At 39.6% G+C, this 16,083-nt stretch overlaps 2 protein-coding genes across 2 annotated transcripts in view; one reads left to right on the forward strand and one right to left on the reverse strand.

Moving 5' to 3' along the window:
• Nucleotides 1-11,381, forward strand: part of adcy2a (adenylate cyclase 2a) — a 57,545-nt gene extending 46,164 nt beyond the window's left edge. The window contains exons 19-26 of the mRNA XM_061051001.1: nt 2,647-2,731; nt 4,926-5,084; nt 6,112-6,258; nt 6,491-6,601; nt 6,739-6,853; nt 8,785-8,909; nt 10,121-10,368; nt 10,401-11,381. Of these exons, the coding sequence (XP_060906984.1) occupies nt 2,647-2,731; nt 4,926-5,084; nt 6,112-6,258; nt 6,491-6,601; nt 6,739-6,853; nt 8,785-8,909; nt 10,121-10,273 (895 nt within the window). The 3' untranslated portion in view covers nt 10,274-10,368; nt 10,401-11,381. The remainder of the gene's footprint in view (nt 1-2,646; nt 2,732-4,925; nt 5,085-6,111; nt 6,259-6,490; nt 6,602-6,738; nt 6,854-8,784; nt 8,910-10,120; nt 10,369-10,400) is intronic.
• dnah5 (dynein, axonemal, heavy chain 5) overlaps nt 10,622-16,083 on the reverse strand; it is an 89,441-nt gene continuing 83,979 nt past the window's right edge. The window contains exons 87-88 of the mRNA XM_061051000.1: nt 15,199-15,430; nt 10,622-12,515 (exon numbers count right to left, since the gene is read on the reverse strand). Coding sequence (XP_060906983.1) covers nt 12,364-12,515; nt 15,199-15,430 — 384 coding nt within the window. The 3' untranslated portion in view covers nt 10,622-12,363. The remainder of the gene's footprint in view (nt 12,516-15,198; nt 15,431-16,083) is intronic.

Below are 16,083 nucleotides of genomic sequence, written 5' to 3' on the forward strand. Positions count from 1 at the left end.
ATCAGTGAGGTCAAATCAGGCTTCATCACGTCAGAGTGTTCCCTACAGCTTTGTCCAAAAGAGAGGGTCCTTGTTTTCTTATAAGGTCAATGAAATGTTAGTGTCACATAAGCGTCTGCTCTGAATGATGATGTTTGACAGAGTTCAGTCACATAATGCAAAAGTTAGTTACAGTGAGAGTCAAGCCTTTTGTGTGAGTTCTAGTCAAAGTCATGTGCAAGCTTCTGTAACATTCAGAGTGAACTACAGGATACCTTTTATGATTATTTCCTTCCCTGGATTTTTATTTCTCTGCAAGATTTATGGATACATAACTTAACCTTTTATTGATGTAATAGAACCATTTAGTACCTCCTTGAAAATGATCTGAATTTCACTGTTAACAACCTTATTTCAAAGTAAAACTAATATTAGTGCGTTATTTTACTGCTTCTTTGCTGACCTCATCAATCACTTGTTCCGTGCTAACTTAAAAAAGGAAAATAAAATGCAAAAAGTATGAAATTTAACACATTTATATTTATATTTTTCACAATTTTGCGCGCATGTCCTGACATATTTAGAATACTGTTGCTGTATCGATGTAGACCTTATTGTGATACAGCCAATTTGTATTATACACTAAACAGTGATGTCAGCGTTCAGATATAGGCTGAACAGACTGCATTGCAGACGGCTGTTTAGATCGTGACAAAGATTTGAACAGCACTAGTTTAAATGAAATGGAAGTCCCATCCAAGTTTTAAACATTTACACTGGTACTGTCATGCGCCCTAAACTTTTTGAACCAGTGACCAAAGAAAGTCTCTCCAGGTTAAAGTGCATCATCGTTGTTAGTTTGTGTGCTACGTGGATAATTGCTTGAGTAAAAGTTTAAACGTACTGTCAAAAGTATGCATTGTCCAAAAGTTAGTGATAAGTTTCCATCAACGTGCTCCCCACATTCTGCCATCATTCATCAAAACTTTTCTCATCACTCCATTTCATCACATTTTATATTCCACAGCCTTCACTGTTGCCAGCATTTCAGGGAATTAGCTGCTTAATACGGATGGGCAGCATAATGTGGTAATAAGGAGTAAAATCTGTTTCTTTGAGACTGTAAGAGCGAAGTCTGGCCCACAAATTTGTTCCACATTACACGAGCAGAGAGCAAGTAAGGCCGAGCAGAGACATGCACTTGATGGAAAGTAATCCTCAGGGCCTGTGTGACTGATCTGGATTTAGTTTCTCTTTACTCAAGACAACATTTGACATTCGTCCAACATGTTGTGTGATTGCTTTTTTATAATGTACTGAAAGAAACTGTTCTTAAAATGGATTTGTAACTCTCGCTTTCAAGTGGCCAGCCAGAAAGAAAGAGGGTTGTGAAGACATAAAGTTCAGAACAGTCCACAGTCGCTCTGTAGACTGCAAACAATTAAATACGTCTTTTTGACAGCACCTATTATGGTTTTACTGGAATAATAATGAGATTTTCTAATTCATTGCTGGAAGCCATAGTAGCAAATCGAGGTCATTGTAGATACTTTATTCAAAACAAAACTTGAGAAGCCTGCAGGGACAATCACAATGTATTGTAAGAACTTTAAAAAGAGTCACCAGTCTATTGAAACCTTACAATCTACATAGTCTAAAGATTTGGTGATTTCTGTTGAGGAAGAACGCCTCATTCAATACTGAGGCGTTATCATCTGAACTTATATTTAGCTACATATTTTTTGTCATTCTGTCTAACCGTGGGTCATTTTTGATTGATTCTGTGTATAGAATCGATTAGATAATGAACTTGGCGAGTGCAGACATTGCAGGCTGTTTCCTCAGTTGTCTGCTGAGCTCTGCCCTAGATAAGAACACATTAATATGCAAAATGTGCTCGCAGAAATGAGGCTGCAGCGCTCCTGTTTGAGTCTTATCAAAAAGAGACGGCCAGACTGCAGTGCTATAATAAAAAAAATAAAAAAATCAGCTTCATTGTTGAGATAGATTAAATATGCCGTAATAGGGACAACCGCTCCTATACAGTATGTTGTGGGCTTAAAGTGCCTGCAAATGTTGAGTATATTCTGGCATGAAGCCAAACATATAGATGCACTGAAGTGTCCTTCCTAAAGAAAAGGTGGTGTAAGCAGCTTGGAGCATTTTTTTACATGAAATGTCAGGGGGGCCAACAAAAGAGGGAGCAGAGTAATAAAAAACATGAAAGTGACTGTACTCGTATTATGTAAGTGTGTATGACATCATCGTAAACATGTTGTTGATGTACAGTGTTGGGTCTATAACGATCGTGAACACTAGCTTGCTGTTTATATCTTGAAAAACGTCTCTTGTAAATGAACCTCTGTTGACAGTGGAGCTCTGCCACCGGCGTGCAAAGAGTAAACAAGCTCTTGTCACAGCAAAGCAGAAGTGACAGTTTAAACCGAGAGACAGCTTGGAATAAAATGCTCTGCTAACCAATCATGTGACACATGTCAAAGACTACTGACGGCAATCTGAATTTTTAATTAAATGTTCTCCCTCTCTGTCTTTTTTTTTTTTACCTCTTTTGACCCGCCTCTTTATTTTGATCCTTTCTCTCTTTATCTCTGTCTTTATCTTTTTTCTGCCTTCCGTTTATTCTTCTCTTTATATCTACCCTTCAAGACCAGGAGTTCTCAAAGACCTGAAGACCATGGGCTCTATCTCACTCTTCATCTTCTTCATCACTCTGCTTGTGCTCGCCAGACAGGTAAGTTCACTTTGTAATAGTTTGAATGATGTTATCTCTTTTCTGTACTCATCCTCACTGTCACAAAAAGAATATAGTGGTCTAGTTCACATACATATCAACATCTCATCTTGGGTTTCTTTCAGCATGTATTTACTGTTTTTCTGCTTTGTGTAGCTTCTTTTCGTCAGTTTTCTTACATTATCTCTTAAGTTGGCATGACCACTTTCCCTTGAGCTGTGGTTTTGATTGATGCTGTGTCGGTTTGCTGGCCTTTTACACCAATAGACGTCATTGTGTGAAGCCCCAACTTTATCTTCTACATCCCTGTCACATGTCTCCTGTTGAGGGACTCTATGTGGTCCATTTAACCTTTAATGGTCTCTCTCACACGAACACAATTGACTTTGATGGATTGTTCTGCAGCTGGACCTTTCACCCGGGTCATTGAGGTCCTTGATGAGTATTTTTTCCTCAGTGTCACAAGAGCTAGCTTTAAGGTGCTTAATTTAAGGGGAAACAAAACGAGCCTCTTGACACTCCTACTTCTACCCCCCTCTCTATAACGTCTATATTACTTCAGAGATTTTGGGTCAAAAAATAGCAGATCCCATTCATCTTCGAGATGGAAATCCACTCCACAGGGTTGTTAACACTCAGCAGAGAAGGTAAAGGTTTGGGGCTTCTGTGCCACACGGTACAGGAGAGGCATCACAGGAGCAGTTTGTATGGCCTCTCTTAAGCTGCTCTGGGCCAGTGATTTAAATCAGCAAGCTTTAGGCTTCTCCGGTGGACTGAGATTTAGTAGCCAGGAGACTCAGGGACCAGAGACCGGCCACTCTGTAGAGATGTTTTCCTCTTAAGTCCAGTTATTTTTGGGTTTATGCTACACTGAAGGGCACTTACTGTACTGCAGAGATTGAGAACTGGGACACTGTTCTCTGAAGCTGCTGCACAGACTTGAATATTAATATCAAATGCATTTATTTAAAGTAACAAAGGGCTGTTTGACTGGAAACTGAGGTGGAAATACAGTAGGTATGGTTATACATTAAGGATATTGTACATGCATTGTTGTGACGAAGCATACATGCATGTTTTATTTGTGTGCTTTAGAATAGACCTGAATGCAGACTGAAGCAGCAGTGAGAGGAAACATGGACAGAGTAATATTCTTGTTTATATCGCAGCTGATCAGTTAATGGCCAGCAGCTGATCCCCTCAGCAATGCAATAACACGATGTCTGCTCTACACTTTCTTTCTGTGGCAGCTGTGTATGCATGCATCGTGTCTCACAGCTTTACTGATAAGACACCCACAAAACAAGTTAATTGGACATTTTTAAACGAGGTGACCCCCCCCCCCCCCATCACATTACGCTGAACATGTGTTCTATGAATTATTATGTGTGGTTTAAATACATGTATGAGGTTTTTTTCCACAGCTGTAGAGAAAACCGGGAACCTATGTTTCTGAACAAGTTTAGGTCCTTATGTCAGTGTGAAAACTGATTGAACACTTCCTGTGTGTAAACGCACACATCTAGACATGAATATGCTGAGATTGAGTTAGAGTAGCAAACAGCACATTACTGGTGTCCCCAGCTCAACGAAAAGGCACACGTTACATCAAATATTACTGAGAAATGTATTACTCAAAATTTCGACTCACTCTGTGTCACTAAGATCCGGTGTGTATTAAAAATACACTTCATCTTTGTCCCGCCCCCTGTTGACTCATCATATCACTTTCTCCGCCTGATAGTTTTTCCATTAGAACATCATACAAACATATCCTCTTTATCAATGAGGTTCATGGTGTACTGCTTGGAAACAGGTTTAAATAGAGTCATCGTCAAAGAGCACCTGAGCTGGGAGGAAGAACATTTCCGAATGTACCCTCAATAGTCATACCTCTTCTGTTCTGAAATATTGACTTACTCTAACCCTGCTCTGTGTTCTTATTCTCAGTGTAGTGCTGTTTAAATAATCCTGTTTTGCTATAACCAGAGCCACAACACTGAATTGATGTCTTTCTTCATGGGGTCATGTGACAGAACTGTGGCCTGCTGTTTTTCAATGTTCCTTTTCTGTCTTGGAGCCCTGCTGGGCTTCACTCTTGTAGCTGTGTCTATTTGTTTTCTCTGTGACTTGATGGAAGCAAGCTGTACAGCTGTACCTTCAGTCTCTTCACCTCTGTGTCCTCTTGTAACAGAATGAATATTACTGTAGGTTAGACTTCCTGTGGAAGAACAAGTTCAAGAAGGAGTGTGAGGAAATCGAGACGATGGAGAACCTCAACAGGGTTTTGTTGGAGAACGTCCTGCCAGCACACGTCGCAGAGCATTTCCTGGCACGAAACTGGAAGAATGAGGTAGGCATTCATGTTGTTGTTGTTTCTTGTATGTAATAATGAAAGTTGTGTTGTGACAGATGGCTGCAGGACAGATGTGTTATGTTTTCACAGAGGTCTTGCAGTACCAATGGCTACATGCCACAACCCATTACATGTATCCATTCATTAGCTGTGATGAGGCGATGCAGAACAAGCTTCATACAACTCATCTGACATGTGTCTATAGTTTCCTACCCTGCTGCTTATGTTTTATTCAAATGATTTTCTACTTTAAAATCAGCATGGGTATTGGTATACTATGACAAACATGACCTATTTTAGTGTGGTTTTCTTCTATTGAAGAAAAAGAAAAAAGATGACACAAAAATAGCTTGTTATTAGTCTAAGGTACCCGCTGTATTCAAGATATGCATATCTTATATTTGTTTTACCTTTAAAATCACTTTTCTAAAGAACTAGTTGAAGTAATAAGGTGATGAATTAACTTTAATGATGTCAGAAGATTGGGAGACAGTCATTTAAGAATCTGCCGTCTTGCCTTTGAGATGTTCTCATTCATCAAACACTTTATCTCCTGAGAACTTCTCCCACTGAGAGCTGTGCCAGTAAAAGTTGTACATCTTTGAAAGCTTAGAGGACGTGGCGTGTTGGAGGTTACGGGAGTTTAAATGAAAATGCTGCTTCTGCTGCAAATGTACTAAATAAAGAGTCAGCAGATGACTCTATTCTGCACTTGAACAGGATCCAGGAGAAGCTGCTGCTCTAATGGATTTTAGAGTTACTGTAATTTGGATGGTGGTTTGGATGATTTGCCTTCTTTCATTTTTCTGTCTGGCTTATAGCTTGTGCATTATCCACCTCTGCTGTCTCACTTCTGACTTTTTTTAAAAAAGAACGCTGTTGAGTATTTAAAAAGCAATCTTTATCATACACAGAAAACTCTGAAAATTGTCAGTGAGAAGCCAGAACTTAAGTTTTAAAAATGTTTTTTGCTGCCATCCAATGCTGACTACGGTTGCTTCGTCTCCTCCGTTTTGTCTTGCAGGATCTGTACCACCAGTCCTATGACCTGGTTTGTGTCATGTTCGCCTCAATCCCAGACTTTAAAGAGTTCTACACCGAATCTGACGTCAACAAAGAGGGATTGGAGTGCCTCAGGCTGCTCAATGAAATCATTGCTGATTTTGACGAGGTAAAGACTATACACTCGTGCAACCTTTACAACATCCTCCACATGCATCACAAAGGCAAACCAGTATATCCTTTAAAAGCAGAGTGCGGTTGAACTGTGTGAAAATGCAAGCTACAACCTTTTGTGATGTTACCTGCATATTGAGGCTTTCAGTGGCATGCATTCAGGATGAAAAGCTTTTAACATATTCATAAACTCTGATGTGGATTCTGTTTGTATTTTTTATTTGAAGCTACTTTCCAAACCTAAGTTCAGCGGTGTGGAAAAGATCAAGACCATTGGCAGCACGTACATGGCTGCTACTGGGCTGAACGCATCGCCTGGGCCTGAGTACACATCCCAGGTAGGCTCATCACATAGATTTTCTACTTTATCATTATATTTTGCATCAACTATAACAACTCATCTGTGCAAAACAAAACAAAAAAAAACCTAAATTATTCAGGAGATGAAAGTGTTGCTGGTTGTGTTCCTCCCCAGGAACATGACAGGCAGTACATGCACATTGGGACCATGTTGGAGTTTGCATTCGCCTTGGTGGGGAAGCTGGATGTTATCAACAAACACTCCTTCAATGACTTCAAACTCAGAGTTGGTGAGTTACACATAATAGATAGTTATAAAACATAGAGCTGTGAGGGGAAGTTCGATTTGTTTTAGCTGCTCAAAACTTGCCTCTGACATTTAACTTACTGTTCCAGTAAGAACATTTTCAGACAGATTTTCAACATCCAGAACATTTTTTACAACAAAGTGACAGCTCTGTGAATTTACAGAGCTTCCACCTGATGGTTTTTTTCAATGTTACTGATCACACACTAAGAATAGATGTGAAATGATCCGACTATGATTCATATCATCAACAATGCAGCAACAGCAGATAATTGCGATGAAATCTGAGAACACAACAAACAGGATAAGATTTCCAAAACACTCAGAGGCTTGTTTTTGTAATGAGTCATCTTGCAATACTTTGTTTTTTCATCCGGATGTTGTTTTTGACACATGGACATGAGTATTCGTCACTGCCATATTCTCCTGTGATACCAGTGTCATTTTTATGTTTTAACACCCACAGGGATGTGATATGGGTTTCATTGTTTGGCTCTTCCTCAATTAACTATGATAATCCTAACATTCAAATAAATGAAACCTACCGACATGCTAAGCTAATGTTGATTTGGAATGTGAAACAGCTTTTTAGTTTATGAACCTGTTTTTTATCTTGTTAAGTATAAATAAATAAGGGTCGTTAAGTGCTTGAATCTGGATTTTTTTTTTTTTTTTGCAAAAAATGTAGCTTCATTTGTCAAAGGTCTACTCACACAACATATTGCTATTATAATAGCTCTGCAGGTTAGCATTATGGAGCTATAAATATAAAGAGATTTTCAGGGAGGGATTAATGAATTAATGAATCTGATCTGTGCACTGACTGGCATCCTAACCTGGTTTAAATAAAAAATAAAATAAAATAAAAAAAATGTTTTAATAACAATAAAATGAAATGCATGTTCACAGTGAGACATATAGTCATGGCAACACAACAGCAAAGTGAGTGAGAGAGAGAGAGAGAGAGAGTGTGTTAGAAGGAGAATTGAAGAAAAAGGAGGGTCAGGTTTCCGCTCGCTGCATGTGGTGAGAGTCAGAGTTCGATACCTTCAACCTGTCGGGGAAGATCTCAGCATGGGATGCTCCATTAACTCAGTAGTGTGTGTGCATATGATGGTTCATCCCTGCTGCTTCCAGATGGGCTTAAAATGCTCCATCAGAGAGGGATACAAGTCTTCACCTGCTGGGACAGGACTAAAGCAGCAGTTGTGTTCCTGTGTGAGTCCGTGCACTTGTGTAGATTGTTATTCCCAGGAATCAGGAAATTGACTCAGAAGTCCGCCCTGTGTCATCTTAGCGCTGTGCTGTGAAAAGCTCCAGAGTCTGCTTAGTAGAGGTGATAGGATGGCTGGGTATCAAGAGTTCAGCTGCATTTAGCTTCCACTTCATCATGTTCTGATGAAATCTTGTGAAAAGCTTTGTTTATTATATAAGCAGTGGGACTCCCACTGAAGGCCTTTTGGAGACTTCATTTTTGATTCACCAACATTTTTCAGGTACGACGTTAGAAACAAAATATAATATTCTATTTTGATATACTTTGTGCTATCTGATTCATTCAACCTTATATAATAAAAGTGTATTTTCCTGATGTGGCACATTGAACAAAATAATCAACCTATGCCTCCACCAACCTTCAGGTTCAATTTACATCCTCAGCATTTCCCACAGAAAGACCATCTTAATGTTACTGGAACCAAAATATTGATCTCATAAAAAATAAAACATTGGCCTAAAACAGGTATTATCAACCTACTGCAACCTATCTATTTCTGATACATTTAATATCTGAACTTTTTCACTCCGTGTACCTGAAACCCCTGTTAAGATACACAGGAGGAAAATGTAGTGACAAAGTAAATGTGGTTCAGAGACGTCTGAAATGTGCACTGATTGCTGGCTGTACTTCGGCAGGTATTAACCACGGCCCAGTGATAGCTGGAGTCATCGGAGCCCAGAAACCACAGTATGATATCTGGGGGAACACAGTGAATGTAGCAAGCAGGATGGACAGCACTGGAGTCCTGGGGAAAATACAGGTGAGTGACAGATACATCTAATGATATATATATATATATATATATATATATTGAAAAAACATCTCCTATAAAGTCTATTCTATTATGTATGTTTTCATTAGTCTATAAATCTGCTCCCAACAAGTCTATGTTTGAATAATGGCTAGATAGTTACTTAAAACTGGGAACTGTAGTTTTTAAGACTGCCTAATGGCCAAACTACATTTCCATTATTTCCATACCATAGGGTATGCAGGGTACACAGATCAGGAGAGTTTTAAATTTAACTAACGACATTTCAGAGTTTTTGTGTTTGTTCATTTTTATTGGATTTTCTTTTAAATCCTGGAAAAAACAATGAAAAAAAGTCCAGATTTGACAATAGTCTGTAATTTAAGAACTAACTATTTTGAGTCTCTTTCACTGTACCCTTCAAACATCAGGCTGTGTTTCTTTAAAGCAACAGTACTGCTTCAGTATCACATGTCGATGTATGAAACGTCAGCACAGATGTTTTAAAGAGGCATCTCTTCTCTCTGCTTACACTGTGTGGCAGCAGGGACATTACATCAGCTCATCATCATGCAGCATATTTCAATCATCCTCTCCCTGTCTGATAAGATGGAATGGTTTTTCACCTGCATGGCAAGTGGCTGTGGGAATCATTCAGAGAGATGTGTAACACTTCAGTCTGGACATGTTTGGTAGACAGATCTGCTTCCAATTGCATTCTGAGATTGACTTGGTTTTTTTCAGATATGCAAAATTGTTCAAAGGCATCATGCAGATATTTTTCTGCCTGATTTTGTAACCCACAGAGGACATTTTCATTCATTTTCTTTATATACAACATGCAGCTGAAGTTCCATTTTCTTTGCTGAAAGTTTTTATGGTTAAGCCTTGCTCACCATCCTTGATAGTGATAGGATATCAAAGAAATTGGAGGCAGCTGTACTTGCCACAGTTCTTTACAATCTACTGTTAAAGGTTAGTGGGTTTGAGAACACTGTATTAGAGACTTAAATCCAGTTTTTGGCTGCTGAACCACAGAAGAGGTATGGTGATTCAGAGCTGCACGCCAAGAAAGCAACAGTCTGCTACATTAAAGTTAATGGTTGACAGATTTCTCTGAGCTCCTGGAAATGTTTCCCTTTGCAGAGCTGAGTGTTTTTGCCAGCAGGACAGTTACTCAGTCATGTTAAATGAGTAAATCCTTGTGATTCTCCCTGCAGGTGACGGAGGAAACCAGTCTCATCCTTCTGGCCTTGGGCTACATGTGCTCCTGTAGAGGCATCATCAACGTCAAGGGCAAAGGAGAGCTCAAAACATACTTTGTGCACACAGAGATGACCCGCTCACTGTCCCAAGGGAATGTAATGCCGTAGACTGGTTCACAAAATGCCCAATATATGCAGACATTCTTTTAACGAGGAGGAGATTCGATCTTCTCGATGCTGTCTCAACAGTGACACAATGTGACGAATCAAGGATTCAGGACTGGTATTAATGTTGCATTGCAAGTTATGGATGCCACAGCTGTAGAATACATTTAGTCACTTATGTAAGTGTAAGTGTAGCATGTACAGCAAGTAGGCAATAATCCCTGAAATATTTGTCATTTGAATGTTGGATCCATAAAAGCCACATTTGCACTAGTGCAGACAGAGGAATCTGACATGGTCTTTGTTAGCATTGTGATGGTGACTATAATAAAAGCTTCCTTTAGCCAGGAACAGAAAGAACAAGCTTTATTCTGGTCACTTTACAAGAAAGAGTTCATTTTGAGTGTAAAGAGAGAGCGTGGCATAGATGTTCTTCAGGAGCATCCAGAAAACAAGAATTTCAGTGTGAACTGTGAAAATAAAAACATAACACGCCGGTGTCATAGATACAGGAGAGTTTGGGTGATTCAAGATGTAACGGTCAACAGATGTGATACTAAAGTGAAAGCAAATGACACCTGCAACAAAGGGAAACCTGCGTGACCACTGTTGAAAAGGAGAAGCCGCCCTTAAGAAAAAAAAACAGCCAGCTAACAAGAAATGACACGTGTGTGTACATAACTCCATCAACTTTGCTAGAAGCACGAAGTCTTGGATGTATTTTACAGGCTGAGAAGAAGAAGCATAAAAAAGAATCATCTATGAATATATTGTGATATTCATAAAAGGGCAAAGTTTCCCACAACTATCTTTGCACTTTTATCATCTTTTCTTCATGCCGTAGGTCGAATTTGGCAGAGTGGATCATATCTGAGCCGTGAGGAAGTGAAAGACAGGATTGTCTAACATGACTGGATAACAAAGGGATCAAGATGATTTAAGGGGAAATTTGAAAGTTGGGAAGTCAGAGCCGGGTCTGTGTACAGGGTAGCTTTAGAGTGCGTGTGGTACGGTGGTTTTGTAACAAAAGAAAATACTATCAAAAAAGTGTTTGGATGTTTTGATGCCATTGTTTTTTGTAAAAACTTCATTAAAATTTCTATGTATTTCAGTTCTTATTAGTGTAATTATTTAGCTTTGACCAGCTCACACTGTATTAAAATGACAGGATGGTGAAGATATCCCCACACTGGATTCAAGCTCTCATCGTCAATAGAAACTAATCTAAATGAGGATGTTTCATCAAAGCAAATGAATATACTCCAGACTTGGCTCCTGTCAAGTCCTCTTGTTCACATGTTTTATCTTCTGAACTGTTCTACATGCTTGCCGTGGTGATGCCCCTGGAGGGCAGATGGACAGATGAAGTCAGTCTAGACTTCTATGAGCAAACTTTAATCACTGAATGAAGCAGCACATTTTGTGTCCTGTCATGTCTGCTTTTCACGTCTGTTCCATGTTGCAGTTCTTATATATTGTAAATACTGACCCAACTACTTCATGTGAATATAAATATACCATGATGGGTTGTGTGCTCTTAACCAGGTCACATTATGGTATTATTGTAAGAAAAACATCTTAGTTTCTTTTATATACTTATCCACTTCCTGATCCAGATCTCAGAATAACATCTGCTTTAAATTGGCTTTAGATGAAACTCAGTTAATGGAGAAACGATACAATAGTCTAAGGAATTCAGACATGTAAAGCCAACCTTCAGCCATAGACTAACAGATATATATTGTTTTCATTTGACCTTATAAAAAAGAACATGAGATATGAATTTGGTAAATCATGTTTTTCCCATTCTACCTGCAATGATAATTTCACAAATGACTATCTGACTCTAATCTGGATTACACTGTTGGTCGGGACTGTTAATCCCCTTTGTCCTTCAACATGATCTCATCAAATTTCAAATTTTGGAACAAGAGACAAACAGCAGTGATGTTTAAAGAGGCTTTGTCCCATTGTTCATGACCTTACTACTCTTTCACAAACAATCTGCCAGCAGTGTGTCCTTGTTGACTCAAAGACATTAGTGAGTGGCTGTCAGCAATTTAATAATGGCCCAGCTCATGAGCCTGAGGCAATCACTTGACGTCACAGAGGAGAGCCACGCCCCGCAGGATCCAATGTTCTGGAGAAAGTGGCGTCTTCAGGTCTACAGCTGCGATGTAATTCATGTCAGTCCTCACTGGCTTCTTGTAGACGGGGCAGGAGTAGAGGCGGGAGTCCTTCACACCTGAAACACAAATGATCAACAAGTGTTACCAGATATGCTAAGGAAGACCAGACCAGCCCTTCAAGTTTCAGTCATCAGTGTTTCCCACAGAATGACAATCTTACTGTTCCTGGGACCAAAATATGGATATATTTAAAAACAGTGGAAAGAAAACATTGGCCTAAAACAGTTAAAAAGATTTCTGGAACACACTCTAATCAGCAGAACAAACCGGTATGCAAAATGTAGAGGAAAACGCTTATTCATTAAGAACGGGGTCATTCAAATTCCATTCATGCAGAGCTGTGATATTGCCCTCACAAGAATGTTCTTCCTTGAGTTTGAGTTTGAGATCATATCACTGTGACCTCCGGTCTGTACCAGAGATTTTTGGATGAAATTGAAAAAGCACATTATGATGCAACAGAGGTCTTGGGCTTTGACCTTTTAGAGTTAATACTAAAGCCACTTCATCTAATTGCATATCTCAGTAAAATAGTGACCTAGGTCATTAATGATGATTTATGATGATGATTACGATGATCATGATTTATTTCTAAGGCTTTTATTGGAGGTCACAGTGAACCCCAAAACTTAACTAGTTCATTCAGGAGTTAAAGTGAATGTATGTGCCAAATTTAAGTAAATCCTTTCAATGGTTCCTTAAATCTCAGCAGCAGCACAAGAACAAGATGACATGACATGATATAATCCCTCAGTTAAAGAAAAAAAAATAACTGCCAGTGAAGCTGTCTCCTTTTTAAAGTCATAATTAAACAACGTTATACCCGAAATTATCTCAAGTCTATGACACGTTTAAATCCAAGTGGAAGTGACAACCAACCTGTGCCCAAAAGAAAACAGCTTTTCCAAAGTCTGCTCAAAGCAGACCAGCCACTGACTCAGATAAGCAGAACATATGGTGAATGGCTCATATTTGTGTACTGATCATGCACTGGTCCGTCTCCTCCCGTGCACTTTGTGGATGTGTATCTGTGAGAACGTGTCGGTGTGAATGTGTCTGTCAATCAGGTGCTACGTCTGATAGGTCAGTTAGACTGGAATTGCTGTTTCATGATTGGATGAATCACAGCTTTTAAATGGGACATATTGTGAAAAATCTACTTTTACAGTGTTTTTTAACATATATTTGGGTAACCTGAGTGTCTACTGACCCACATAATATGAAATGAAATATGAATCCAGTCCTTTGTTTGTGGTCTGCATAAGTCTTACAACACAGAGAAAAATGCTCTGTTTTAAATTTTCTCATTTTGTGATGTCACAAGCTGGATTCTGGTAAAAAAAAAATCCCCTCCCCTCCCCTGATATCTCCACCCATGGACTCCATTCCCAGCCTAGAGCTAAACTTTTGTGCCGGTCTGCCATTTTTAGTCTTGCTACAGAGGAGTGATGTCTACCTGGAAAACTCGGGGGGGGGGGGGGGGGGGTCATTGCAGTTAAAGAGACACACACACCAAAACAGAGCACTCTAAGAGAGCTGGTTTATTCAGGGTCACAAACCTCCTCTGGTGCTTGATTCATGTTATATTTTGATCAAAGCACAGCACAGATGTTTCATTTAGACCACAGGGGACTGTTTTAAAAGGTGGAAAAGGGGGATAATATGTCCTCTTTAAATCTCAGCGGCTGCAGCCTGCTGTGCACGTCACCGGCCACTTACAACAAAAGCAGCATTAGTCTGTTTATTCATCCTTAGATCCTGTGTGAATCATGTAGGAATGATGATTCAGACAGTGTGTTAGAAATGAAGTTTGGATTCTGATCGATTTATTGAGTGTTAGTTTATAAATAACTTAGAGATAGTCAGGGCTTAAAGTAAAGAAAATCCTGAGCTTAAAATGTTGTTGTTGCTTTTTGAGACTGAACAGATTCACAGAAAAAAAAGTGTTTTTGGAAAAGGGAAGATAAGAGATTTAATTAGATCATTTCTGTTTGTCGGTTCAGGCACTGCTCAACTTTAAAGTACATTAAACTACTGCTTTGAATCTGAATTTGACTTGTGCTGCTGGCTTTCTTGTGAGTGGGGGTCACTTATCAAGTGTACCACCTCACTGCACACAGCTTGGTTAGTAGATAGCCTCTCAGTTAAAACCTGCTGGAGTATTTTTAAGAAACCCATCAGCACAAAAATCAACAATCTTTGTTACAACAACAGCCCCAAGGACTCGGATACATGCAGGGAGTCATTGGAGGTGGATGGGTTTTCTAGACTCTCACATACACATATCAAGTCAATCCCAGCAGGCAGCAGCCTTCTTGGTGGGAAACGATGGGAGGGGTCGGCTGGTGTAAACAAACTGCATTACGCGTATCATTGGATCATTAATTCATTTTACAGGCAGCCTTCCTTGCAGGCATCCACTGAGGTCTGCCTCTGCTTCCTGTCTTAATATAGTCTGGTCTTATTCAGGACAAGCACTGTGCCGCATACTGCTGGTAATCTATTCCAAGACAAAATAAACAGCACTTAGTCTGCTTGACATTTAAATGTTACATCCATCCATTTAGAGTGACTTCGTGCAATGTGAATGTTGAAGAGAGTAGAAGAGGGATAGAGCAACAAAGAATTGGCAGATTAATCCTGATAGGAGAAAACAGGATTAAAGCATTTGGATTGGAAGATTAAAGTTAAAATAAAAGGCACATTAAAATCCACAGTGTTGATATATTTACTTCTCACCATTATTCTCAGCATACATCCTGATCACAGGCATCATCTCAAAGAGGACTTTAGGCTTTGAGTCGATGAGTTTGCAGCTGCGGCGGTCCCAACCGGCCCCCTCCAGGTAGAGGCCATAAACATACACTCCCTCTATGGGAGGCTGGGTGATGTCATCCTTCATCCATCGAGTCACGTCGTTACACAGCACCATGCGGTCCAGAGCCCAGCCCTTGTTTGCTCGAGTGATCTCCTGCAAATGCAGAAACAAATCCACAGGTGACGGCAGTGGAGTGGGCAGTGTGACCCAGCAGTACACAGGAGTGACAGAGCTGACATTTTGCAAAGTTGCCCCTAAAAAAAAAAGAAGAAAAATCAACACGATAACAGGGCTGTATTAGAGGTACAATGAAACAGCACAGTGCAGGGCAGAGAAGTGCCCTGTCAGTGCAGTGTTTGAAGAGATGCTGTGCAGAGAGTGAGAAAATAAACTGCCTAACTGTCTAACATGATACTACAAAAAAATCCCTGCTCAGTAAAACACAGACATTTGCATCCACAACAACAAAGTCAGCCCGGCATACAACTTCTGAGACAGACTGAACCAAATAAAACTAGAAAGCAGTACAAACCTGACACTAATCCACTGCCAGGCCATTTCTTATTCCTCCAACTAAGACGGCAAAGTAACAGGATATCTGGGTCTGAGAAAACACATCTGCCCTGGGGTATCTTTCTTAGCTAATTTTTAGAGTTACTGCAAATGATAAGCAGACATCAGATCAGGATCCCAGTCAGATTCAATTAAAAGGTCTCAATGAAGAAAGGCCTAAATGATTATGGAGATGTCTGCTGAAAATGTACATTGAAACCTGAAATCGAATGTGATGCCAGCAACATGTTTCA

Source organism: Labrus mixtus, chromosome 11, assembly GCF_963584025.1.
Source record: "Labrus mixtus chromosome 11, fLabMix1.1, whole genome shotgun sequence".
NCBI lineage: Eukaryota > Metazoa > Chordata > Actinopteri > Labriformes > Labridae > Labrus > Labrus mixtus.